Below are 27,576 nucleotides of genomic sequence, written 5' to 3'. Positions count from 1 at the left end.
CAAATAAAACCAGACACACTCAGACAAAACGAAAGAAAACACGTTTACTTGGCAAAAAAAATACAGATTACAATATCCGATATAATTTAATATAATAGAAGAGGCGAATAGGTGCATCTCGATTATAAGAAAACCGTTCCACAGTAACGCCTTTGCGAGGAGTTACGTGTGATGCATCCTTAAAATCCAGACTACTTGGGAAATATATGCGATACAATAATTCCGATAAAAAAGAAAATATTATAATTTTAAAGAAAAAATAAAAATTAAATAATAATACAGGTATCGGCTGACCGCAAAACGCGAAGGGAGGGGAGAAAAGTACCTAATTGTAATGTTGACGTTTACCTTAGATTTTACCATTGCGTTGAGTTAAAACTTTTAAATTGTAAGTGTTTAATTTTAGGTGATTTCAATTTTCATGATCTGGTCTTTAATGCTCGTAGTGTGCCTATTTGTGATTTTAATAATTTTTAGCTTATACAAATTTTAACCAACTTAACACTGTACATAACTCGAAAAATTCATCTATTATCCCAAAGATGCTGGTCATACACTTTTATAAAAGGTAAAAACACAAAATCTACAGCATCACAAATAAAGCGCCATATTCTATAACAAATTCAGTGAATTTTGCCAAAAGCATTCAGAATGTTCACGTTCCAGATACAGCCCAGCTTATATCGCTAGACGTGAAAAACTTATTTCCAAGCATTCCACCCGCTGATTGTCTGGTCTTAGTCAAAGATCTTCTCAGGGGGAAACTTGATTCACTCTTGGTGGAAAATCTACTTTTGCTCTTTTCTACTGTGTTAGATCAAAATTATTTCCAATTTAACAACCGTTTTTTCAAACAAAAAGAGGGACTAGCAATGGGCTCTTGTCTATCGCCATTTTTTAGTGAAGTATTTCTTAGTAACTTAGAAACGAAAATAATGAGCAGTAATTTTAAAAATAACATCATCTTTTATAAACGGTATGTGGATGACATATGTATGATTTGGAATGGAAGTGAGGTAGAGCTTACAAAATTCCATAATTATGCCAACTCTCTTCACTCTAAATTGAGTTCACAATAGAACGGGAACAGAACAACACCTTACCATTCTTAGATTTATTACTTAAGAGGGAAAGAAATAAGATATCCTTTGAAATATTTCGTAAACAAGCAACAACAGATAATATTATACAATATAATTCAACATCACCGTCCTCACATAAATTTGCTGCTTTCCATTCTTTATTTTACAGACTTTTTAACATCTCACTTTCTCGTGAAGCTTTTAAAAAGGAATTCCTTACTATTAAGCAACTAGCAGTCAGTAACTTTTTCCCTCTTAAACCTATATATAAAATGTATTTTCAGTATGTGAACAAGTATAAATTATCATTTCATTTTATCAGACAACAAACAAACTATATCAAAACTTCGTCACAACTATCCCGCTTTTTTTCTCCCTTTGGCATAACCCCAGCTTTTAAAACCAATAATACATTAAAAAGACATCTAATTAAAACTAAAGATAAACTACCCTCGCTATCTTCTCCGGGAGTTCATGAGATTAGGTGTAAAGAGTGCCCTGCAGTGTACGTCGGCCAGTCTGGTAGGAAGATTTCTACTAGGATTAGTGAACACAAGGCCCAATATAATAAATTTAAAAATACCGATATCACAGTCACCAGTCGGCTTTTGCTAATCACCTCCTCGACTCCAAACATAATTTTCCTGACAGCCAAAACATAAAAATACTTTATCAGTGCAACAAAAGTAAAAGACTAGACTTGTTGGAGACAATGGAAATTAGTAAAGCTTTTAAAAGCTGTCCAGATCTGTCCTGTGTTAATGAAAGGCTTGATTTTGATGGCCACCTAGTTTTTAATAACCTTAAATAGTTCTAGACTCTTAAATGATGGTTAGATTTCTAAAATGTATAAAGTGATTTGATCGTTTAGTTGAGTTCTTTGTACATAGATAGGGCCACTTTATTGTAAGCTTTGTTTACTTATATGTCAGGTGTTTTGTGTATGTTATGGTAAGTTTTTGTTGAATTTTCCTTTTTTCGGGTTACATCATTTTAATTATTGTTTAGGTCTGATGATGCTCTAGTCGATCGAAACATGTAACCTTTGTAATTTTATTAAATGTATTTGTGATGCTGTAGATTTTGTGTTTTTACCTTTTATAAAAATGTACATAATGTTTTTTTTATGTCTTATTGGATTTAGTTATAATAAGCCCCCATTTACAGGGCTCTAGAGTAGAGATTTGTGATGCCCCATTGTTGCCTGTTGATAAGTACCATTCCGTGCTGTCAGTTGTAGTCATCCGTAATTATAAAATGAGTAAGAGTCAAAACAGGTAAAAAATGCTAAATTCACTTTTAAAATAGCTGATTTTGAGCAGTTATTTGTGTTATTTAAAAATACTAACTGCGATGATGTGTATAATTTCTATGATGTTGACAAAATTTTATGAGATTGTTAAGGATGTTTTTGTGCAGTGTGTCCCTATGTCCACCCAATTTGGGAAGGAATTTCCAGTTTGGTATAATGGTGAAATTATTAGGTTCATCAAAGAAAAAGAAACTAGTTTAACAGAACAAACATACCTTTTTGGTTGAATAAATATACAGATCTTAGGCAAAAAGTTAAAATTAAAATACGTAATGTAGAACTTAGTATAAAAACAGATCCTAAGTGTTTCTAGTCCTATATTCGTAACCAAAAGAATATTTTAGATATACCTGGTCAAATTTATTATCATAATAACTCTGTATCTGGAGAACTGAAAATATTGCAAACACGTTTGCGAAGTATTTTAGTTCTGTTTGTTTCTGATTTGTCTATCTTAACCAGGTAAAGGATCCACTTGAAAATTATGTTTGCAATTAATTATTTGATGAAAAAGAAATCTCAGATGTCATTAAAAAACTTAAGAGAAATAAATCCATAGAACTTGATGGACTGCCTGGCTATGTTATTAAGGGTTGCAATGATATGTTTTTAAAGCCTCTTATTCATATTTTTAATCTTAAGTCTACAATCTTCAATGTATCCAAAAGTTTGACGTTTAAGCAAAGTAATACCATTATTTCAAAAAGGTGCCAAGAATAATACAACAAATTATCGTCCAGTTACGATTCTCAATGCAATTTCAAAAGTTTTTGAATTAGCCTTATTTAATAGACTGTAGTATGATGAAGTGAAGTTCCACATACCTTAGTACCAAAATGAATTTAGACCTAAGAAGTCTACATTAACCAATCTTATAAAGTTTTGTTAGTTTGTTCGCGATGCTCTAAATGAAAAGAAATAAATAGATGTTATTTATACTAATATCGAGAAGACATTTAATAAAACAAAGCACAGCGATATTAAAAAATTTCTCGATGAAAACAAGATCACTATTAGCCTAATTTATTTATTTCAATCATATTTGACAAATAGGCAACAATTTGTTGAAGTCAGGGGTTCCAAGTCTGAAATCTACAGTAGTACATCTGGAGTCCCCCAGGAGGACAATTTGAAACCTTTATTATTTTTGATTGCCTTGCACTGCAAGGGGTATCTCTGAACCTTTGCTCTTTGCTTTTGAAGAGTGATTCTCAAAAACTTAGTTTCATTAATTTTAATTATTTCCAAGCTTAACACTAATTCTCTCTTTGCATAAATAATTATTGTTCCATCACACTTTTTTGATCTACTTTCATTATAAAAAAAAGTTATTATTCACCATATTATTGATAAAATACTTATAGGCCTTAATCTTTAAATATCATTGACTTTTTGTAGTGGAATAATAATCGCGTTTTTCCGAAGCCCCAGATGAAAAAAAAATTCACGGATACACCTATTTATTTATGATTTATTCATGAATACGTCTATTTATTATATTTGAAAGTGCATTTTTTACAGAAAGGCGGAGACACAATTTTGGCGGGTGTTTAATGAAATAATATGAGCCGAAAGACGCGTCGATAAGTCAAAAACAGTTAACATATAAAACCCTTATTAAAAAAAACTTAGGACTAACCATAGTATCAAAAAATGTAACATTCAGGTCTTTTGCTTTTAATGCATTTGTTTTTTTATTATGATTTTAGATTCGCCGAGTTGAAATAACAACTGGCTATCTTGAATTTCTTTAAAAATACGGAAAAAGTCAGAAAATATGCTTTTGTCCTCTTAAACGGAATTCCCTATACCAAATTCCTTGAAAACCTTCTTTTCTAAAAAATCTAAATAAAATAATTGTTACCTCTCATTTCTTGCAAATAACCTTTATATGTAAGTAAACAAATTTCCTGCTAACTGTAAAGTAACCTGGCAACCTTGGCAAATAAATCTAAAAAAAAAACACTTTGACTTACTGAATTCTGGCAGTTAATGGAACATCATCCTCCGAAGAAGAAGTGATCTTCTCATCCAAACTTAAACATTTTAATTCCGCCTTCGTCCGATACCGTCTGGGTGTTTTAACCTCAATTTTCTCAGGATTTTTCACTTCTACAAAAAAAAACACGATTGAGTCTTGATACCCGATTAAGTCATAAGAATTTACCAGGCGCTTTAGTCCAACCCTCGTCGATTCTTAACTTGGACTCGGAATCGCTCGAATCGGAAGCGTCCGGACTGTTTGACGGCACATCGGTGGTACTGTGAACATCGTTACTGTATTGCAGCGAGCACACCCCTGCTAGGGTAATTAATTTGTCCGCACAATGGGGTTCTAATAAAAAAAATTTTTTTTTCAGATATTGCTGCTCTCTTTTAATTTTGTCAAATGGTTGAACGCGACGCGGGTCATTAAATTTGCCAGAGATTACAAAGTCTGAACATATTGTCAGTAAAGGCTTCAATATTTTTTTGAATCTTAAAAACTCTTTGGCCTAAAATATTACCTTCAAAGAACGGTATCTTCGCCGGCTCCACCATACTTTGATGAATAAAAGCGTAATTCACCACTGACTCTACTGGTGCAGTTTTTTCGCTTCCACTAGACATTGAGGCAGCTACGAAAAAAAATCACATTACCAACATTTCAATTTTTTTTTAATTTAAAAGAATCCGACAGATGTGTGTTTTGTGTTTGCGTTTTAACAGTTTATATTGCAAAATATTCTTCACAATTTCATTATGTGGCTGCTACGTTGGTTTGATTTTACTTTATAAAGAGACCATCCATATAATAATAATAGTAATATAACTATCGAAGATCAAGTAATACCAATAAGATATATTTAAAGTTTGTCGTAGGTGACCGGACGATACAAAGTGACAGATGTGGGTATAGATGTGAGACAATGAAGTCCATTCAGCATGTCATCGGTGGATGTCAAACTTTTGCACCAACGGAATAAAAAGAACGGTATGATCTAGTTGCAAAAATACTTGATCAAAAGCTCGCAGAAAAAAGTAAATGTCTTATCAACATCCAAGGTACTGTAAGTATATAACTGTATATAACTGTAAGCCGGAACCAGTTCTTGAAAATGAGCAACACAAATTGTATTGGGATCGCATTGTACTTACACACCAACCAGTAAGTAACAATAGGCCTTAACCTAATACTAATCGATAAAATTTCTAGGAAGACAACCCTTATTGATGTAGCTATTCCTAATAATAACAACCTAAGAGCTAAACATAATGAAAAAATTGTTAAGTACAGGGATCTAGAACACCAAATAAGAAGACAATAAGATATGATAGAAGTGCGGACAGTTTCAATTATTGGGTCAACAATAGGATTAATACCAAAAGCCTGATCGAGAACATAAAACTGCTCAACCTTAAGGAAAGATTTAAGATTTATTAAGCTAATGCAGAAGTCGACGCTATTATAAACAACCCGAATCGTCAAAAAGTTCATTGGAAACGCAGATCACGTCAACTAGTTTAAGAATAATGTAATTTTAATTTTAGTTTAAGTGTATTATTTGTAAATAAAGTTAATTCTTCATGGGGGAGTGCGTTGCCGTTTGGCAGGAAATCTGTATAATAATAATAAATGACTTTATCAAAAAAATGTTACAGGGATTTGCGATAATATGTCACTCTAGGCGAGATTCAATTTGACCTGAGTTTGATTTTCTAACGTGCATCGAAAATATGTTCTAGAACTTGGCTAAATTTTGGGAAACTGGATCAGTCGCCAATGAAAAACGCAAAATTAAAAATTCTTTAAGGAACAAAACAATAGAAGTTTGAAGAAATGGGGTTTTTGGGGCAAGTTTATGTAGATCCTACATTAAGTACCCACAAATTGGATATTACGTGTGGTGTTAGTCGACGTAGTAAGGAATTTTAAGCGCCCATAGCTTTCATCCGTATAAGATTTACCTCGTACAAGAACTTGAACTTGAATGAAGGCAATTTTGTGAATATAGGAGTATACGAATTACATACGATGAATATCATCGATACAATACTTTATTTTCCGACGAATGTTCTTTTTTCTTAAATGGCGTAGTAAATAGTCAGAACTGCTTGTATTGGTGCGATTTTAATCCCAGAATTTATCATGAGGTACATACACAGCCACAAAAATTAAATGTTTGGATTGGTATTTTTGGCGATCATTTGGTTGGTCCCTTTTTCTTACCTGGAAATTTGACCGGTGAAATATATTTGGAATTACTGAAAGACGTCATAGATCCTGCATTAACTGCCATAATTGAAAATCAGAATGATCCGCGTTACTTTGCGAATAGGTTGATGTTCCAACAGGATGGTGCCCCACCACATTAGCATTATGTGTTCGAAAATATTTAGATCAGACGTTTCCAGATCGATGGATTGGTAGAAGAGGTGCCATTGAATGGCCCCCAAGATCCCCAGATTGATCATGTTTGAATTTCTTTTTGTAGGGTCACTTGAAAATCAAAATATCTGCTACTCAGTCAACATGATTAAAAGATTTGCGGCAAAGAATTGTGAATGAGTGCCTTCAAAATACTCCTCAAATATTACAAAATATGCGGCAACGTTTTAAGCGAAATCTTTATTACTACATGGAGAGTCATGGCGGTCATTTCCAACATTTACTTGCCTGCCAGGTTACTTCATTCTTTATATTTAAACTACTTTCCTGTCAAATGTATTGACCTCTACTAATCATGATGTATTAGTTTTATTTAAGGTTTAAATCAATAATTCTCCAAAACTACTCATTTAATTTAAAGTACATGAATTTTAAATGAAAAGGAATTGAGAAACCTTTAAAATAAGGTATCACTCGGCCCTTCACACTAAATTTAAACAAGTACATGTTTAAATTTGTCAAAGGAACATTTTATAAAAACTCGGGAATTACTTCCTGTAATATGTTTAAAATGACGTGTAAGTAATATGTGGATTTTCTTGCTGTCAACGTCTGCTATTATGCCTATTAAAGATTCCATCTGATGAAAAATAGGCTTCATCGCTCTATATTACAAATCGGCTAAAGTTAATGTTCAATTGTGTCTGGGCCATATACCAATTAAAGAAAAGTAAGCGACGTTTAGCGTCTCCAGATTGTAACTGTTGAATAACTTTCCTTGTAAGGGTGAAATTTATGTGTTTCTAGAATCAAATAGGCCTTGCTTTTCTGAACTACGACTTCAGACTCAATGACTCTACAAAATGTATATGGATTTGCATTTTTTCTTTCGATTGATCCTCTTTTTAAAAATTTTTTGGTCTTGGTTACGAAAAGGCGCCATGATTAAGTATTTTTTTTTTAGTTTTGAGAACCTGTCGGAAAAAGGTAATCTTCTCTCAGTATAAGTACATGTTATTGTACTGCAACCCGTTAACAAGTAGGTATATAATGGATTAAAAAATTATATGTATCTGTTAAAATATAAGCCTGCCGCCTGGAGGGAATTTTCATTGCATCTTATGTAGCAAACTAGCATATCATATTTTTTTAAATTTTCGTCATTTCTTTGTGCTGCCATTCTAAATCTGAATAAATGCAAATTGCACAAGTTATGTCTTTTTTTTAAATTGATAGTTTTTTAATTATCTGTCACTCTGTCGTGGCCTTCTTAAAAACAATACAAACAAACACATGATCATGGCCTCATCAAAATTAAAATAATAGGTAATTATTTTACGAAAATTGTCTCTTATTCAGTCATTTTTCAAAATAATAGAAATATAAATTTTTAAAAAGGAAAAAATAAAGCGGATTTTTCTATTTAAAAATATACAGGATTAAAAAAATGTAAGTTTATATTTTATCTCAAAATCGAAAATTTTCAAAACGGCTCTGTAGATTAAAAACATTGACAGCTGTCAAATTTTTATCAATGACATACTTCGTTTCATAAAAAAGTAGCAGTAATTCGAAAACCGCAAGGCTCTATCTCCAACAGCAATCGAAATAACTTACAAAAGTGTCCAAATTTAGACACCCTCTACTGTTTGTTTTTTGCAAATATACAAGGTCTCACAATGACACGCTCGCAGCTAATCGAATTTGAACTTGGTTGTTTTCTCTTTAATTACATTGACTTTACAACAAAGAACCCTGCAGAAATTGAAAGCGATTGAGTGAGGCTGGAACCCACCCCCATGGTGGAGCAGTTCATTATTAAAACCTTAAAATTGTAAGTAAGGTTTCTCCTTCTAGAGTAGAGCGCTACAAGTGCTTGGGGCAGAAGAATCCTACCCAGTAATAATGAAGTTAAAACTAAAGATAGAGGGATGAAATGTACTCACTTATCAGTTACGCACAGGAGTTCCATGTAGGGTGCAAAACAATGTCAAAAAATAAAATAATTTTTTAAGAAAACATTTAAGATTACATACAACACATGAAATGCAGGAGGACGTACAACATTTAAAAAGGGAGGACGTTCGTATCCTTCCATGTTTATGTTTGAATTGTGTTAAAAGGCGGGAAACACAACGTTAAAATAGGTTAGTTATCCTACGGTCAACTTCACAGTCAGCGTCAAACCTGTCAGAAATATACATAGTGGCGGTAAATCGGTCCAGAAACATTGAGCGCAAAATTGTCATAAAAGTTGAATGAGAAAACAAAATTGTGGAACAAATTAGACAAAATTGTGGAACAACAGTGAATTTGTGTGTTTGGTTAAAAAGCTTGAAAATAGGTTGTAATTTATTTAAAGATGTAGAAGCAAACTTAAAATAGCATCAGTCAGAAAGGGCTTTAATAAGATGGACCATGGATTTCTTACTCAGAAACTTATCAAGCTTGGTTTTCATTCTAATCTTGTACAATTTTTTGCTTCCCATCTGGCGGATAGACACCAGTTTGTAGAGCATAATGGGTATATGTCATATAATATATGGTTTATAAAGCATATAGTGGTGCTCCTCAGGGTAGCAATCTTGCTCCTTTTTTGTTTTCCATTTTCATCAATGACATATCTGTTAACATTTTAAGCAATAGGCTTCTGTTTGCTGACGACCTAAAGATATTTCGCATTGTAACTAATTGGGATGACTGTTTGCTTCTCCAAAATGATATTAATTCAATCTACAACTGGTGCAAGATTAATAGGCTTCCTCTCAATATTGAAAAGTGTAAAAAGATGTCCATTTCATGGTACAATTCTTTCTAACTGTGATTATGTTCGTGATTTGGGTGTCACTATTGACAAGAAGCTTAATTTTTGCAATCATATCGATAATATCATAAAGTCATCTTTAAAATCTCTTGGTTTTATTATAAGAGCTACATCAGACTTCGTTAGTATATCAAGTAGAATGATCTTATTTAATTCCCTAATAAAATCGCGATTACTTTATGCGGCTTCACTCTGGTATCCAAACTATACTGTTCACATTGTTAGACTTGAATTTGTTCAACGTACATTTCTGAAACATATCGCTTTTAAAACTGATGGAATTTATCCGGAACAAGGATACGATCAGCACTTGTTACTCAGTAGATTCAATATGCTTTCCCTTCATCAAGAAAATCATTTGTGCAGGTTTGATTTTCTGTTCAAATTTTGTAATGGTCGTATTAACTGCCCGGAATTGTTAGCAGCTCGACACTTTGTTGTGCCTTACATTAATACTAGAAAACAAAACATTTTTTACTTACAAACATAGTCTGGATGTCGATCTCTTTAATATGTCTTCTCGTCATTTAAAAAAAATTTTGTCAAATAATATCGTAAACCTATTTAGTTAATATGCCTCTTATATACAGTGACCGCCTAAATTTCCGCATACTTACTTGCTTTCTTGTTGGTTAAATGTAAATATCTCTGGAACAGTTGAGTTTTGAGATAAGGTGTGTTATTTGAGTTTTGTGTGTAGATTGTGTGTTGCTTGAAATTTCGCCTATATTTCATAAATGCAGTAAAAAATATAGCATTCTATTTAAAAAAATGACCGATGACGTCATATCTTTTTTTTTCCACCCTTTATACAAACATTTATGTGAAATAATGCGCAACTTAAAATAAAAATCGACGGGTCCGAGAGTTTTCTCAAAAAATCATGTCTCTAATTTTTATCGAATTTATGCGGAACTTTAGGCGGTCACTGTATATGATTATTATTATTTTTCATGATATATGAATTGTTATTATATATATTTTGATATATTGTCTTAGTGATTAGGATTAGATTCCTGTTAGATAATAAATATGTTTAAATTTGAAAAGATGTTAATTATAAAATTATTAAATGTGCAGTCCGAAAAGCAAATGCAATATAATAAATTGAGACAAAAATTTGATAATCTGATCAGACATAAGGAATTTCATTAACATAGGAAAGAACAGAACTCAACTCACAAATTCTCTGCATTTGTTTTTCATGATAGAGCTAAGAACATATCTAACGTTAATTTTGATAGAACTGAACTTTCTCGAGCTCGGCTTAAATTATTGTTTTAACAAAGAAATTTCCGAGAGTGATTTGCTTTAATTTTCAGTTGAGCTTGACATAGTTATAGAGCAGATTTCCAATAACATCAGTTTAAAAACATCCCCTTTGTAGCCACATGTTAGGGTATATTAAATAAATTTAAATCGAATTTAAAAAAATCAAAATCTCACTTAAACTCTTCAAACAAGGTCCTAAAATCGATTAATAACAAAATAAAAAATCATAATCTAGTTATCTCTAAAGCAAATAAGGGAAATGGCTTATAGAAAGGCTTATAGAGTCATTATATTAGTCAGTCAATTATAGAAAAAGCGCTTTATATATTCAAAGTTGAAACCTTTTAGACTGAAAATAATTTTAAACTATTAAACTCCAGTCCTTTTAACAGCTTTGTCAGAAAGACTTCAAGTCTTATAAAACACTCGCATCAATTTTTAGAAGAATACAATGATCCGCATACCTTACAAACCCACATCTTTACGGTTTATCTAAGTAGTTTTACACTAGAAACAGAAGATAATAGTACTCCAAATTTTTTAGATTTAACTATACATAAACAATTAAATAATTTAGAATTTTCAAAAACGGAAACTACTCAAACAGACCACATAATTTGAAATTATATCAACCATCCCATAATTTAATTTTCGACGTTAATCAAGATGGTTTCTTAAAGTGATGTTTAAAATTTGCGGTTTTTGAGGAACTTAAATGGCTAAGAAATAAACAACTAGTTATCTCTTGGTCTTTAACCAAAAACACGCAAAATTATTTTTTCTTGAAAACTGCTAGATAGGTATAGGGAAGTATGATTAAAAAAGACTCAAAATGAAGCAGGGATTTAAATTATCTAAAAAAATATAGGGCGTTCTATTTAAAAAATCAAAGATGTTGTCATTTTTCTACATAAGCGGCAACGCTGCAGTGCTGAAAATATTTTAGACCGACAGAGCATTGTCTGTTATCATGGCTACCAAATTCTCAGAAAAATGCTATGTTCCGTTTTCCATATAAGGCTAACGTACCATCTGTCGTCAATCACCCTGTATAAGGATTACCCTAACCTATTTTAAAGTTGTGTTTTCCGCCTTGTAACACAATTCAAACATTAACCTGGAAGGGTACACTAACGTCCTCCCTTTTTAAATATTGTACGTCCTCCTGCAATTCATGTGTGTTGTATATAATATTAAATGTTTAAAAAAATTATTTTAATTTGCGACATGGTTTTTTTCCACTACATGGAACTGCTGTGCGTAACTGACAAGTGAATATATTTATTTAATCCCTCTATTTTTAGGTTTAGCTTCATTGTTACTATCTTAAAAATGTAAAAAAACACATTCAACTCACTTTCAGTTAGCACTGATCATGCTCTGTTAAGATAATATTAAAAAATTAATTTTGAATACATCTTGTTTAATTATATGATCAACTCAATACACCCCCTTTATTTGCGACAATGACTTTATGTTTTTTGTATTTTATCTAGGTACTAAGTTACTTAGAGAACATAAATTATTTTAGCGAATAAAATATGTGTCCTTACCTAACAGTGCATCAATTGGCGTCCTAAACTCCTCATTGCCAGTCTCAAATTTCGCAGTCTCAACAACCGGGGTGCTAACGTCAGCGATTCCACTACTAGACACGACGTTCGCATTCAAAGACAACTGCTCGCCGCTACTAAAAGTCAACGTGGACGATTCACTCCAAACCGCCTCTTTGGCCTTCTGGATATATTCTTTGGGGTCGGTGTATTTGTTCACGTGGGTCTCCCTGGACATGTACTGCTTTTGGGTAAACGAGCCGAAACCCTCCACGTAAGCCACCGTTTCATCCGCCGCGATATTTCTCAGATCTTCCTCGGTGCGTACTTTATTGGTCTGCGGTGTGAAACTGGTTCTAGTTTCCTCGCCGCTTAACTGAACTAATTCGGCTTTTCTTATCGGATCTGTGTTTATCGTGTAGGGGATCGTCTTTTTCACCACGATGTTCGATAAAATTGTTATGTTGGGGTTTCTTTGACGTATTGGCGGAGGGAAATCTACTGGAGGATTGTCAGATACAGGGATACTACTATGTCCTAGTTTAGTTTCAGTATTTTCAGGCTCTTTTACAGTACATTCTTGTGAGTTATGAACGTGTATAGCTGCACCACCGGGTGAGCGGTCCTTAGAAGAAGAAGTTTCAAGATTTTTATCAGGATACTCTTTAGGTTCAGAAGTATTTACAGTCTGGTTTTCCCTAGTTTCTTCAGATTTATTAGGGTCTTCAGCGGCCACTTCTTCAGAAATATTAATTTGATTCAAGGCCTGCACTATAAGCTTACATTTCTCTAACAAACCAGGATCCACTGAAACAGTTGAACTCGTCTGAGGTTTGAGTTTTTGAGTCACTTTAACAGGCTTCACGGTTTTCTTTCTTCTATTAGACTTTCTCTTGTTTTCTGTATTCAATGTAGCAGCTGTAACGGCTGTCTTATGAGGCCAGGCTCTTGGGGTAAGTTCTTCACTTGGCCTTGAACTTAAAACCGTCTCACGGCTTTTTTGTTCAACTACAGGGTATTCTCGAACCAGGGGGGCAAGTTCTCTAGCATTATCTAGTTTGTTAGGTTCAACTGGAACCAGTTGAGTTTTAAAAGTATCTTCCTTAGGGGCAATTTCTGGAGCCACTATAAGGTCATCTGCCTTAGATTCTGGTTTCATGTTTTCTTTTAGTTCAGGTGCAACATGTGCAGTAGATTTTTTTACTGGTTCTAAGCTATTAAGGTGTTTAATCATCCCTATGGACTCATCCAAAACTTTATCAACGATAGTTGTCTTTAATGGTTCCATGTTTAGAGGCCCTTTAAATTCATCTAATGGGTTACTCTTGGATTCATCAAGGGTTATATTTGCAAGAGATGATGATTCCAGGTTTCCAAAGGTTTCTTGCTCTGAGGCTTCAGTTAGAGGCTCCTCTAGGGCTCTAACATCCACTTTTTCTGTTGTTTCCAGTTCTGTAATCACTTCTGAATCAACTTTTGCTTTGACAAAAAATGTTTCTTGCTTTGGAACTTCAGTAGCTCTTTTGGACTCCTCTATGACTCTAACACCCACGTCTTTTGTTGCTTTCAGTTCTGTAATCACTTCTGAATCAAGTTTTTCTTGGTCAAAAAATGTTTCTTGCTCTGGAACCTCAGTAGCTCCCTTGGACTTTTCTAGGACTCTATCGTCCACATTTAGTGGTGTTTCAAGCTCTGTGATCATTCCTGGATCAACTCTTACTTTGGGAAAATATGTTTCCTGCTCTGAGACTTCAGTAGCTCCCAAAGGCTTCTCTAAGTCTCGAACATCCATATTTCCCGTTGTTTCCAGATTTGTACTTACTTCTGAATCAACTTTTGCTTGGGCAAAATATGTTTCTTGTTCTGGGACCTTAGGAGCTCCCAAAGGTTCCTTTAGGACCCTAACATCCACATCTCCTGTTGTGTCCAGCTTTGTTATCCATTCTGGATCAACTTTTGTTTCAGCCAAATATGTCTCTTGCTCTAAGTCTTTAGTATCTCCCTTGGACTCCTCTAGGACTGCAACATCCAAATTTTCAGTTGTTTGCAGCTTTGTAATCACTCCTGAATCTTGCTCTGAGGATTGAGTAGCTCCCTTGAACACCTCCAGAACTTTATCATCCGCATTTCCTAATATTTCTAGCTCTGTAAACACTTTTGAATCAACTTTTGCTTTAGCCAAATAATTTTCTTCATCTGGGACTTCAGTAGTTCCCTTGGGTTCCTCTAGAACTTTATCATCCTCATCTTGTGTTGTTTCCAGATTCGTAACCACTTCGGGATCAATTTTTGCTTTTGTAAAATATGTTTCTTGATCTGGGACTTCAGTAACTCTCTTGGACTCCTCTAGGACTCTATCACCCACATTTTCTTTTGTTTCCAAGTCTGTAAACACCTCTGGATCAACTTTTTCTTTGACAAAACATGTTTCTTGCTCTTTGACTTCAGTAGCTTCCTTAGACTCCTCTACGACTCTGTCACAAATCACTTCTGAATCAACTTTTGAATCTGCAAAAGATGTTTTTACTGTGGCGTTTGAGTCGTATTGTAATTGAACCCCCTCCTGAGAGTCTTTAATGGTTAATTCAGGTGTGATTTCTGTCTCTTTAATTGAAACAGCAACTGGAAAAATTTCTTGGGAACAAACAGTTAAAACTTTATGATCCTCTGAGACTGTGATATTATTGGCTAATGTGAAACTAGTTTCTAGATGTTTTTCTTCATTTGGCTCTAAAATGTGTTCAGTCAATATTTCATGCTTGGCTGCATTGTGTTTTTTACGATTGAGAGTTTCAGGAGCAGTTTCTTCTTCAGTTGACATAGATGCCTTTTCCTCATTTATTTCTATATTGTTCACGTTTTGGCCAGGAAAAGTATTGCTTTTATCATAAGACAATTCTTCTTCCGGGACTTCCACATTTGCCACTAATTTGTCCTTATTGGAAATAGTTTGTTTTGCAAGAGAATCGCTTTCAATTGGTTCATCTTTTAGAAACGTTTTTGATGAATCATTATTATCTGTTATCAAGGAGTCTTCTTCAAGCGTCCCAATCAAGTTTTCTGTACTATCACTCTGGATTTCCTGATGTATAGAATTTGTCTGTGATGGTTCAATTGTAGATTCTGCATTTTCAAGCACTTCCTTATCATCTATAACCACCACACCTTCATCTGAAGTACTAATGAGCGACGATTCAAGATTTTCATTTGGTTTTTCATCAAGCTGTTGGCAACTTTCTACTACTTTCTTGTCTTTATCTTTAGGAACCACTGCCTCCCTTTCCGTTGATTTTGTTGAAGATCCACCCTCAGGCATTGATAAAAAACGTTCTTCGTCAACTATTTGGCCGGATAAATGTTGATCGACATCCCCCAGTAAAAAATCCTCATCAAGATCCTCACTTTCAGGACAGTTCTTATCTTCGTCAGATTCCGCCAGTAAAACGTCTTCTCCGGTTTTATCTTTTGCCCCACTCACTGTTAAAGAGGTAGTTACAGTTCGCTTTTCTTCACTACTATTATTAAAGTCTAAAGTTGAGAGATTATCACAGGGTTTGGAGGGCTTTTCTAAAACGTTTTCTTTTATAATAGTTCGGTCTGGAAGTGTCGGGAGTACAGAGGTGCTATTGTCTTGAGTTTGATCCGATAAAAGAGTATTTTCAGCAGCAAATGTAATTGCAGATGGATTGTCTTGGGGTCTTAAATCTGGGGGAGCAGGTACATCTTGTTGAACGAGTTTATTATTAATAGAAGGTGCGTCAGGTGGCTCCAGACAAACTTCCAGTTTGCCATTGACGCTCTTGATGGTGAACTGAAAATAAAAGAAAATTTTAGTAATGTGATGTAGAGGATGATGGAGTAATAAATTCGTGGCTGATCCATTAGGGTATTTGGCACAATTTGGCAAGGTGCCTATTAAAGGATAAAATAAAAACGAAAATTCCTTAAGAAAGCCATAAGAAATAAGTTTGAAACGAGGGAAAAATTATTCCAAAAAACTAGAATATAGAAATTAAATTATATCAAAAAAGTATTTATCTCTCAAAAAGTACAAATTAATTAAAAATTCATAGTTCTGGAACGCAATGGACCAAAGTCAGTGTATGCACCCTGAATTAAAAATTTTAAATTCTGAGAGAATTTTAGTTTTTGTGACAAAATTTGCAAACATTTGAAAACATTTTAAATATGGAAAACCGGAGAAAACTTCATATGTATAATTTTATTTACCGCATTATAAATAATAATAAGCCTACCTATTTAAGACCTGCCAGTCATATTCGCAACACTAGATTTAATCACAAATTTTTAATCACTCAGCATCATACGGCATCATTTCAACGCTCATTCTCTTTTGTTGCTACGCACTTGTGGATCCAACTGCCGGAACAGATCAAAACACGTAGCAAGAAGGATTTCTCAAGCATGTCAGATTAAAGTTACTCTATGATCAAGGTTCTCAGGCTTAGTAAATAATACATGTCATTAATAACACGATATGCTGAATGCAGCGTCATATCATATTATATTATATTAATCATTTTTTTTTCTTCACTTTTCCCGCGGCCAGGCTGCCTTAGAGGGGAAGAAGCGAGGGTTGACAGTAAGCCCCTCGCTTCTGCCTCTCTAATTGCTAATTTTTTGTTTTTTTTTTCATAACTTAACATTATATTTCTTGTAGTCGTTTTAAATTCTTTCAAAGATTAAATACTAATGATAATGCTTGCATCTGCAATGCATTGATTCTTTTTTTAGGTTAGTTTTTATTTAGAATTATTTAGCTGTTTTGTTTGTTATGTATAGGATAGTTCACATATGCTTTCCTTAATATAAGGAGCATGTGAAGTGGTTTTTTTTCTAATCGATGAACTGTCCTTTTTGTCATGCTTCTTTTTTCATAAAATGTATTTTTTTTAATAAACGATTTTGTATGAAATATTATACTGGGGAGTGAGGAAATCCTTGCAGTACCCCAGCTCACATGTTTCTAAATTGGTCAAAAAAATTTTTTCCTCTTTGTTTTTTGGAGACTAGTACCATCACTGCCTTTTTCCATGTTTTGAGGAAATATCACAGTGATAAGTATCTATTGTAAGCTATTATTAGGTCGAATGTTGGATTATCTGATATGGTTGTTAGCATTTTATTAGTAATACTGTCATGACCCGGTGTTTGTCAATTTTTTTGGAATTTCATAATGTTTTTTATTTCACTTATTCTTATTTTTTCAAGAATTGGGAGTGTTTAGGGTTGTGATTTCAATTTGGTTTATTGAATTTCATATTTTGTTTATTGTATTTAGATCATCCGGGACTTGGTTTAGTTGTTCAACAGTCTTGGTTAAATTAATTGTTCTAGTGAATAATTTCTACTTTTTCCTTATCTGAGTATACTAGAATATTTTCATCCTTATATATTGTTTAATATTATTTTTATAGTCCCAAGACTGGTAATTTTTGCTTGTTTTCTTAGTCAATTTCTTATTTTTGAAGATGTTTTTAATTCGCTATGAAAAAACTAGATATTCGGATTTGGGAATAGGAATTTGAATGCTTCTAAAATATTATTTAAGATTTGTGAAACAGCTTGTTCAATTTCTATAGGATTTTGTGAAATAGGAATTGAGCGTGTTTTTACCAGATTTTCCTTGAATATGTTCCAGTTTTTCACTTTTTTGGTGCAAACTATGTTTTCTGAAAAAATGACTGTAGATAGGAGAGCTGTCAAAGCAATCGAAGGAATCTAAATGTCCGCTAAAATGTATTATTGGTAATTTTGAAAATAATTCTAAAAAGAACATTGTCTCCCATAAAAAACGCATGAATTGAAATTTTTTGCTATCATCAAAAATTGCTAAGTTCTATGATGTTAAAAGCATTTTGAGAGACCCGGTATATTCTAGATCTTTTGTTAACCCATTTTAAATTATTTATTGATCTTATCATAATTTGCAACAAGTTGTAAAGTTCCGGGGCTACATAATTAAGAAACCTAAAGTGAATTTTTCGATAATTTTCTTTTTGGGACTTTTGCTTCAAAAAAGTGTGATGATATAGACGGCATTTTTTTTTTAAATGGAGTTTTAATTTCCCAGATTTACTTACTGAGAGTAATGTCATATATATGTTTGAAAATCACATTGAGCAGCTCTGTTATAGGTTGGCATCTGGCTGTTAATTAGAAGCAATCTTGGTATATGAGTGCCTAAAGATGCCTATTTTTCATTAGTCGAATCTTACTTACACTATGGAATATGTTTTTGGAGGCACGCATCCCCAAATTTATTTAACTCCGCGTCTGTGCAACAAAACCGTGCCCTAAGAAAGTCTTTTTAGAACTTAAGAATCTTGCAAAATTCACTTCATTATCCAGAAAATTTTGACTCTTTCATCTTCATTTATATTGGAGACTGTATGCTTAATGCGTAAGAAGTCTTTACTTATCCAGTCGCAAAATGTGAATAATACTCAGTCCTCATTTAATATAAATTTACGAATCCCTACATATTCTTTAACTAAAAACTCTAAAAGTTTTTTACGAGTGTAAAAAAATATTAACCATCTTCCCCGAATTCTTTGTAAGACTCTTTCTTATAAGTAATTTAGAAGAGAGATAAGAAAGATGTTAGTGAAAGGCTACTATAGGGTAGAGGAATACTTCTTGGACCATTTTTAGGTTTATGTTTATTTATAATTTTTCTTTCTGGCTTATATGTGATCCTATAAATCAATTTGTTCAACTGAAATATCTGTAAATTTTATATATTACTATGTAGTTCTATTTTCTTAATCATGACAGCTTTGTTAACAATATCTCTATGCTCAAGCAAAAATGCTTTATTTGAGTTTAGCTTCGAATCGATTTTCCAAGTACTAGTAGACAAGTCACAGTTCATACAGCAAAGGTCAAATAAGGAATATATGCCAGAATGATGTGGTCAGTAATCAGTTACAAGGGACCAGGGGCCTTTCACTTGTCAAAAAATACCAGAAAATTTTGAAAATCCAGCTGCTCCCTTAGTGAAAAAATGGCTCAAGTAGCGAGAAAAGCGAATTTTTATGCATGGCATTGTGCACACAAATTACCATAGTAGGTACCATTAAAACCTTTTTTAGCTAAAAAAAAGATATTCTCAACTGACTAGGAAATTTGCTCGACATGAATTCTATCGAGAACATCAGGGAGTTTTTTAAATATGGACAAAAGCCCCTATAACCAAACAAGGGTTGTCTAGTTTTATTAATTTGATGGCTGCAAAGCAATTGCCACCACGATTTGGAGATTCGCGAAAACCGTTTTATAAAACATTAAAAAAAAATGAAATACTTACATCATCCCTCCCAGTCAGTTTCCGAATATTATCAATAAACATCTTGGCCTGTTGTGTGACATATTCCGCAATATTACCGGTCTGAACCTGAGGTTCTTCCTCTTTTCTCGCTTTCTCTCCCGCCTCTTTATAGACCTTTCTTCTCCTTCTATCTTGATGGTTCGATTCATCTTCGCTCTCTGAAGACAATAAAATGGGCTGCTGTTTTGGTATACTAGTACCCTTAGACTCTTTTGAGGTCGGTTTTGTTCTCTCGTCCTCGGAATCACTGCTGCAAAGATCAACCACAACTGGTTCCTCTACTAATATACAATCCTCATTTAATCGCCTTTTTGCTTGGAAATCTTCAAGGTTTTCAATGTAATAAGGCACTTCCGGTTCAACCAGTTTAGGAGGAAACAATTTTTTCACATGACTGCAATAAAGACAATGATGATATGTAGTTAGGAGGCATATGAATAAACTTACTCTAAAAAATCATTAAAGAATTCAGGGAGGCTGGTGGGTAGCTCTAGGTCCAATAGCGTATAAATGGACCTCCAGACTTCGTCTCTTGTGAAGTTGGGTTTTAAGTAAAAATGGTATTTTGAGTAAAAGGTCCATAATAATCGGGTGATGCTCTCTTTTAAAGTTTGGTTGAACTCCTTGTTCTTTTCAAAGATGGGATTTCTTAAGACATTCATGGATATTTTCAGGAAACCTGCCAGGGCATCTTTAAGGTTTTTATCGATGAGGTAGATGTTCGTCACCTAAACGGACAATTTTTATGGCAAAAAGGGAAAAAGTTTATCGGTTAAGTCTTACCTGAGCAACTTTACAATTAAAAATATGAACAAACATAAACTTTTTCAGTGTCAGTCTCAAAACGCTGTCGGTACGATGATTCGAATTGATCCATAGCGACACGTAGCTGCAATTTTTATTTTTTTTATTAGGCCAGATTTTCAAGATTTGAAGATTTATATACTAATGATTAGAAAATTATGGGTCGTAGGAGCTTTTCGGTTTTCTTTCTTCTTTATTAACTTGATAATTAATTAAATAAGCGAATTTTAATTAAACAAGGAATGTATTAGAAAACAATTATGTTCTTCATCCTCTTCGGTCTTCCTCTTCTTCTTCTTCTTCTTCTTCTTCTTCTTCTTCTTCTTCTTTCAGATAATCTTCTGTCTTCTTTACTTCATTTCTTCATTTTCTTTCAAGTTTTTCAATATTTGAATTACATATTATAAAAAAAACACACATTTAAATACTATTAAATTAACGTTAATGACATATTTCTTGCTAAATGAACCTGATTGCCGGTTTGCTTCTTTTTCCTTTGAAAAGTAAAATATGTTTATAAATAAACTGCTAATAAAAATTGAGAAAATTTCAATTGACTATTATGGGCAAAATTTAAGATATACATACCTATGCAACTCCTTATTGAGAAGTGATGCATTTGCCAAATTCTTTTCCCCAGATGCTATTGTCAAAAATGTTCTCCTATTGCCAACTGAAAAAGAGATTGTTTCCTATGAAAATTTAAATAAAATATCTGTTTTTTATATGAAGTAATGATCAATTTTTCTCATTTCAGGTTTAAAGAAAACCTTTGATGTGACACACTTATTTTTAAAGCAACTCAATGCAGTGGTTAATGATCACAGAACAATTATTTGCAACCTTGCATTCCACTTAACAACTAAATGTAAAGCCTGGTCTAGTAGTAAGGCCAATAACATAGACCTACCAGTAACATATTGTTATAACTTTAATCAATCTAATATTTATAAATAACTTCTTTTCTACATACAATTGGCTGTCTATAATTGTTAATTATAACTTATGACTGTTTGAATTTGTATGTGTCTATAAAAAAAACACACACTGTCCATTATGGTTCTCTAAAGCAATGTTGTAAAGAAATGGCACACAAAGGTTACAGACAATCAATATCAAATACTGATTGGACAAATTTCAGTGCTCTATGCTCAGAATGAAGTTCACTATCTAGAGAATGCTACAGACACTATATTGTATTGTAAACAAAAGAAAAAAACAATAATTATAAATGGGAATTTTAATGTATAATTTAATACAAATGACAACTGTGGACCTAGTACATTCTGCTGACCTGCACCATACGATAAAGCTGTTCACACTAAAAATACACTTAAAAATGCTTGCCTAGATAATATCCAATCTGATAACATAAAATCCCAATATAAAAACCAATCTAAGTAATAAAATAATTTTGATTGAACTAACTAATTTTGATTTTATGGATCATGCCATTTTACTTCATAAACTTTTTTGGTATGGTGTTAGAGGATTATCATTGACATCCTATTTTCATAACAGAAGCCAGATTCTTACAATGAAAGTAACCCGTCTTGCGAAATAACTCAGGATGTGCCTTGGGGCTCTATTCTAAGTCCTTTTCTTTTTTTGGTGTATGCTAATGAGCTGGTATCATTTATAGAGGGCCTTGCTCCTAATATAGGTCATGTCTTATACAGATGATACAAATGTCTTCATTAAAAGTAAGGAACAATAACAGGATTAGTATGAATATCTCGGATACTGCGGATATGTTTGCAGAATACTTTTCATCTGTCTATTTGGATGAGCAAGTCAATGACATACCATCTTTTGATTTTGATAAATCAATATGTCTGAGCAATTTAACTCTGTCAATGCAGGATGTTTATGAGGTTATTACTTCCTCTAAGAATAAGCTCTGCGCTGGACCAGATGGGATTCCGGCATTCTTCCTAAAGAAATGTGTTTGTGTTCTTACGAAACCAATACTGTTCATTTTTAACAAATCTCTAGGTACTGGTTCTTATCCCACTCTCTGGAAGAGAAGTTTTCTAAAACCCATTTTTAAATCTGGTAGTAGAAATGAAATTTCCAATTATCGAGCTGTGTGTAACCAATCTGAGTTGCCAAAGCTGCTTGACTGCCTGGTCAGTCATAGGATTGCCCGGAGTTTTAAATCTTTATTTAATCCTGAGCAATTTGGATTTATAAAAGGCAGATCTACTGATGCTAATTTGGTGCTGTATGTCAACTATCTCTACTGCTGCATGGAGAAGGGACTTCAGGTTGACTCAATATATACAGATTTTTCCAAGGCTTTTGATAGGATTAACCATGCGGTACTCTTGCAGAAGCTTAGGGCTTTAGGTATTATGGAGCCTCTTCTTCAGTGGATCTCGGGATTCATCAGAGGTAGAACCCAGATTGTTAATCTTGGAGGTACATGTTCCTCTGAAATTTTGGTGCCATCTGGAGTGCCACAGAGCTCTCACTCAGGCCCTGTTTTGTTTTGCCTCTTTTTGATTGATTTAGTTTGGAAACTTAAAAATTGTCGTGTGCTAATGTTTGCTGATGATGTGAAGCTATTTAGGCCTATCACATCCTTTTCCGATGCTGTGCTCCTGCAAAAAGACCTTAATTTCTTCTTTGATTGGTGCCACTTGAATAGAATGTCCCTTAATATCAATAAGTGCCATAAGATTACTTTTTCTAAGCAAAGAAACCCTATTGCTTTTCTTTATAAAATAAATAATGTAGCAATTGGTGTCAAAACAGAGGTTTCTGACTTAGGAATATTTATTGACTTCAGGTTGTCTTTTAAAAGTCACATCAATCAGGTGACTGGTAGGGCAATGAAAATGCTGGGTTTTATCCAACGGTCTACAACTGACTTGTCTTTGTTTACTTTTAGATTACTTTATTGCTCTCTTGTTAGGCCCATCTTGGAGTATGACTCAATTGTGTGGTCCCCGTCATTTAACTTTTAAATTGAGCAGATTGAAAAAACTCAAAATACATTTTTAAGGGTGGCTGCTTTTAGATGTGGTTACAGGAGACAGGAGTATTACTATCAGTGGGTCAGGGATAACCTGAACTTACCCACATTAGAGTCACGAAGAACATTACTCGACTTATGTTTTATGCATAAGGTTTTAAATGCTACTATAGATTGTCCCGAGTTATTGTCTCTTTTTAAACTTAGGGTGCGTTCCAGATTGAATAGACAATCAAAAATATTTTCATTCCCATTCCACCATACCAATTATGGTATTAATGAGCCAATTACACGAATGGCTCGAAGTCCTAATGGTCTGTCAGGACAGATAAGCTTTTTTGACTCTAAGATTACATCTTTTAAGGGGCAGTTAAAGAATATTATTTCATAGGGGCTTTGATTAATTAACTCATCTACACCTTTCATTGATTTATAGATAGTTTTGTATCTGAATATATATGTTTGTATTATGGATATGCTATGTAACACTTTTGTAAATGGATTCTGTAAATAAATAAATAAATAAATAAACTTGGAGATTATTGTAACATTGACTAAAATAGTATATAGTAGCGTTATTTTATGGTCTGAAAAAACAAGTTATTCCTCAATAAGGATAAAACTCATTTTGTTGGTTTTTCATGAAGTAGACAGGCAGTAATTGTGTGTCCATTCTGTACAATGGAATTCACCTGTAGATATTCTTTGCAATAAATTAAAAACTTGTTGCTATTCATTAACATTTCTTTTACAGCATTGTGGTAAAGCAGCTTTTTCAACTTTATATTATGCCAATTTTGATTCCTTGATGCAATATGGTATTTTGAACTGAGGATGGAGTCCTCTAACTTCAAAGGTATTTCTTATTCAGAAGTATGCCATCAGGATTATTAGTAATATTAAAATTGTGTGCCTTTTATAATAATAATAATATCCTTTATTTGCCAACAAAATCGTATAAAGGATGCCAAAGCAACATCATACAAAGGAGGACCTAGCTCCCAGAGCTTGATTGATTTTTCTACCTTAGCTAAATTGATTTTTCTTACCTAGAATTCATAGAGGCACTAGCCATATATAAATGAAATAAAATTTAAAATCAATATTCTAAACATCTAACATACGTTGCAATGATTATTTAAAAGTAAAGTTATAAAAACATTTATTCTGCAACCAGTGGTAAACAGCTTTTTTAAATTGGACTGTAGATTTAATGCTCCTAATATCAGCAGGTAGCATTCGATAAGCCCTGATGGCCGTATAATGAGAACCCCTTTCATAGTAGGCTGAATTATGAAATGGAATGCACAGATCGTTTCTATGTCATGTAATCATAGTCACATCCTCAGTGTATGTCGCTCTATTGTCAACAAACTATTGATATGTGTTTTTTACAAATAACACCAAGGAAGAAAATTATAAGGAGGGAAGGGTGAGTATTTTTAGTCTGCTAAAGTAAGGTCTACAGGAAGTTCTGTAGGTCTGCCCAATAAACAACGAATGATACACTTTTGCATACTAAATATATCTATAGCTCCTCTTGCTTGTCCCCAGAAACAGATACCATATTGTAACTGTCCGAAATAAAATAGGTGAAGAGATATCTCAGATACTACTAGCTTAGATACTAATCAATCCGCACAAGCAAGCTAATCTGGAATAAAAGTTTATAATATGTTTCTCCCAATTTAAAATGGGGTCAATGTGTATTCCTAAGAATTTAATACTATTCCTAGTATAGTCTTATACTGGTCTATGGTTTAGATATGATGAGAATCAGCCACAAGCTTGATCAGAAAACCAAAAAAAAGTGTAGCTTAGCAATCAGCATATCACGGTTAATAAGGTCAAATGCCTTACTATAATCTAAAAGTACCAGACAGGACCTTAGATTCATCCATTTTTTTAGATATGCAACTAGGAAAAGCTCTAAATCCAGACTGAACAGCAGTATGTGTTGAGAGTGAACAGAATTGTTGTATTGAGAGTGAACAAAATTGTATTGTATGGGTATTCACAAGATAAAATTGAAGTGGCCTTCTTATGTGTATAGGAGGTATAAAAAAAGACTAATCCACCCAAAAGGTCTGGAGCATTAATTTTATTGCAGCAGAGTTTAAATAGAAAAAGTTGGCTGCTTACTTTTACACAATGTTTAAGGGATAAAAAGTTAAATCTCTAAAGAAGCAAGCTATGATCACAGCTTCTTGGGGGGTAAAAACCATCAGCTTTGAAGATTAAATACTTATGTTATTGAAAATAGTTGTTATCACAGGAGCAAAAAATCAATGCTAAAGAGAAGCATATCTCATCAAAAACCATACATTTTAATTTAATTGACATGTAACTTGTCAGAAACTTAATTTACCCTCACCGAATCCCAAGAGTACTTTGGTAAAAAGGTCATTGTTATATGAGGGTCGAAAAGTTTCTAATCACTTGCCTATTGGTTTAAGAGCTACTAATTCATTAAGAACATTTAGAGGAAGTCACTTTTAAGCAGACCTTATATTATAACATGGAAGAGTTAGTTTTTTCCATTCCTTTCTTGCTGTGAATAAGGCTAAAGTTTTATTTATATTTTTTAATTAGTCCATATTGACGGAATTGAATATGTGCAGTGTATTTTTCATTATTTGAGTTGCACTTGAGGTATGCTATACCAATTTGGGGTTTGGCTAATCAGGGTCTACTGACTACAGTATTTCTGATGAAAAAACCAGTTAGATCACATGTTAATAGAAACCAGAAAGAATCTTGCTTATTCTTAAATCAAAGGATATTAACTTTCATTTCTAATGTCTATTTGTATTTTGGAAACCTTATCTATTAATGAGGGACAGAAAATGTATAATAACATGGATGAATTTTACCAGGGCACCCTTGTGACTTTTTGAAATGCAATATCTGCAGTACTCTAAATTTTTATTTCTAGTAATTTTATATTTCAATGAGTATTTTCATCTTTTATTACATATTGTTTATGTTATAATTTTTTTGTTGTTTAATTGTAGACTTAGAACATAAGATTTATTATATACTAACACTTAATGTATATATTTTTTGTTTACCATAATTTTTTTGTAATAAAGTACTTTTTGAAGTGAAAATGTTGATTCCAAAAGTCAGATACTCTTTTGATTAAAATTATACCTAGTACTTAACCCTATTTAGGATCCAATGGTTAACAGAGTGAAAAGCTTTGCTGAGGTCACAAACCAACTGTATTATAACATAATAAGTACTTTCCAAGAAAGTTAATTAAATACACACTTACCAAAAAATCTATGTCCAGGTACATCAAGAGGCATGTGGGGCCTTGTAATCTGAAGTTTAGGGTTGTTCATCACACTGCCCTTATTGCTGTCCCTGCTGGGCTTATCATTAAGAACCTTAAGCATTTTGGTTAACCTAAACACAATAGTTATGACACATGTAGTGGGGCCAAACTGGAGAATGAGTGTGTGGGGATATGTTTTGATTATTCATACAATACAATTAGAGTGGCTTGGCGTGGTTTATTTATTATTTACACTTTCGGCTGTGAGGCCCTTAGGACTGCCAAGGCAATTAATATATATATTGATGTAAATCAAACAGAAATATATGCAGTTGAAAAAAAAAGAGCACACCAGAACCAGGATTTTACTTACGCAAGAATTACGCCGTTTAGAACTTATCTACGAACTTTCCACTAGTAAGAATGCACTTGAACTAAGATATATTTAAAATCCTTTTAAAAGGATTCGAAGTAAAAAGTATTTTAATAAAACGTTTCTTGTTATTAAAGGTATTGACCATTGTTGTTGGCCATAAATGACTTTCTTGTAAACTTCATCCGAAATGGGCGGGGGAATTGATCACTGTACCTTTTACGTCATAGGGTCGAAGCTGCTACCTGCAAACAGAGAGAAACTGAGGTGAAACCAACGTGTCAAACTGAAACGGATATACCCGGCGGGGGTAGTAAATGTCAGGCGAAGTAACATTTGAGCTGGTTCGTTTCCGTGGGGTTTTTAGTACCAACCTAAA

General features: G+C 33.3%; 1 protein-coding gene across 4 annotated transcripts in view; it reads right to left on the bottom strand.

Annotated features, from left to right (window-relative positions):
• LOC126739137 (titin-like) overlaps positions 1 to 27,369 on the bottom strand; it is a 67,049-nt gene extending 39,680 nt beyond the window's left edge. For 3 of the 4 annotated variants that reach the window (XM_050444671.1, XM_050444673.1, XM_050444672.1), the window contains exons 1-10: positions 27,198 to 27,369; positions 26,822 to 26,955; positions 21,156 to 21,240; positions 20,547 to 20,652; positions 20,211 to 20,491; positions 19,743 to 20,157; positions 12,413 to 16,223; positions 4,902 to 5,012; positions 4,562 to 4,729; positions 4,371 to 4,506 (exon numbers count right to left, since the gene is read on the bottom strand). In XM_050444671.1, the coding sequence (XP_050300628.1) occupies positions 4,371 to 4,506; positions 4,562 to 4,729; positions 4,902 to 5,012; positions 12,413 to 16,223; positions 19,743 to 20,157; positions 20,211 to 20,491; positions 20,547 to 20,652; positions 21,156 to 21,240; positions 26,822 to 26,945 (5,237 nt within the window). In that variant the 5' untranslated portion in view covers positions 26,946 to 26,955; positions 27,198 to 27,369. Of the gene's footprint in view, positions 1 to 4,370; positions 4,507 to 4,561; positions 4,730 to 4,901; positions 5,013 to 12,412; positions 16,224 to 19,742; positions 20,158 to 20,210; positions 20,492 to 20,546; positions 21,062 to 21,155; positions 21,241 to 26,821; positions 26,956 to 27,197 lie in introns of those variants that run through there. The other variant, XM_050444674.1, reaches the window with a different exon arrangement.
• Positions 27,370 to 27,576: the final 207 nt, after the last annotated feature.

The sequence above is a fragment of the Anthonomus grandis genome, chromosome 8 (genome assembly GCF_022605725.1).
Source record: "Anthonomus grandis grandis chromosome 8, icAntGran1.3, whole genome shotgun sequence".
NCBI lineage: Eukaryota > Metazoa > Arthropoda > Insecta > Coleoptera > Curculionidae > Anthonomus > Anthonomus grandis.
This window is presented reverse-complemented; position numbering and strand designations above follow the sequence as displayed.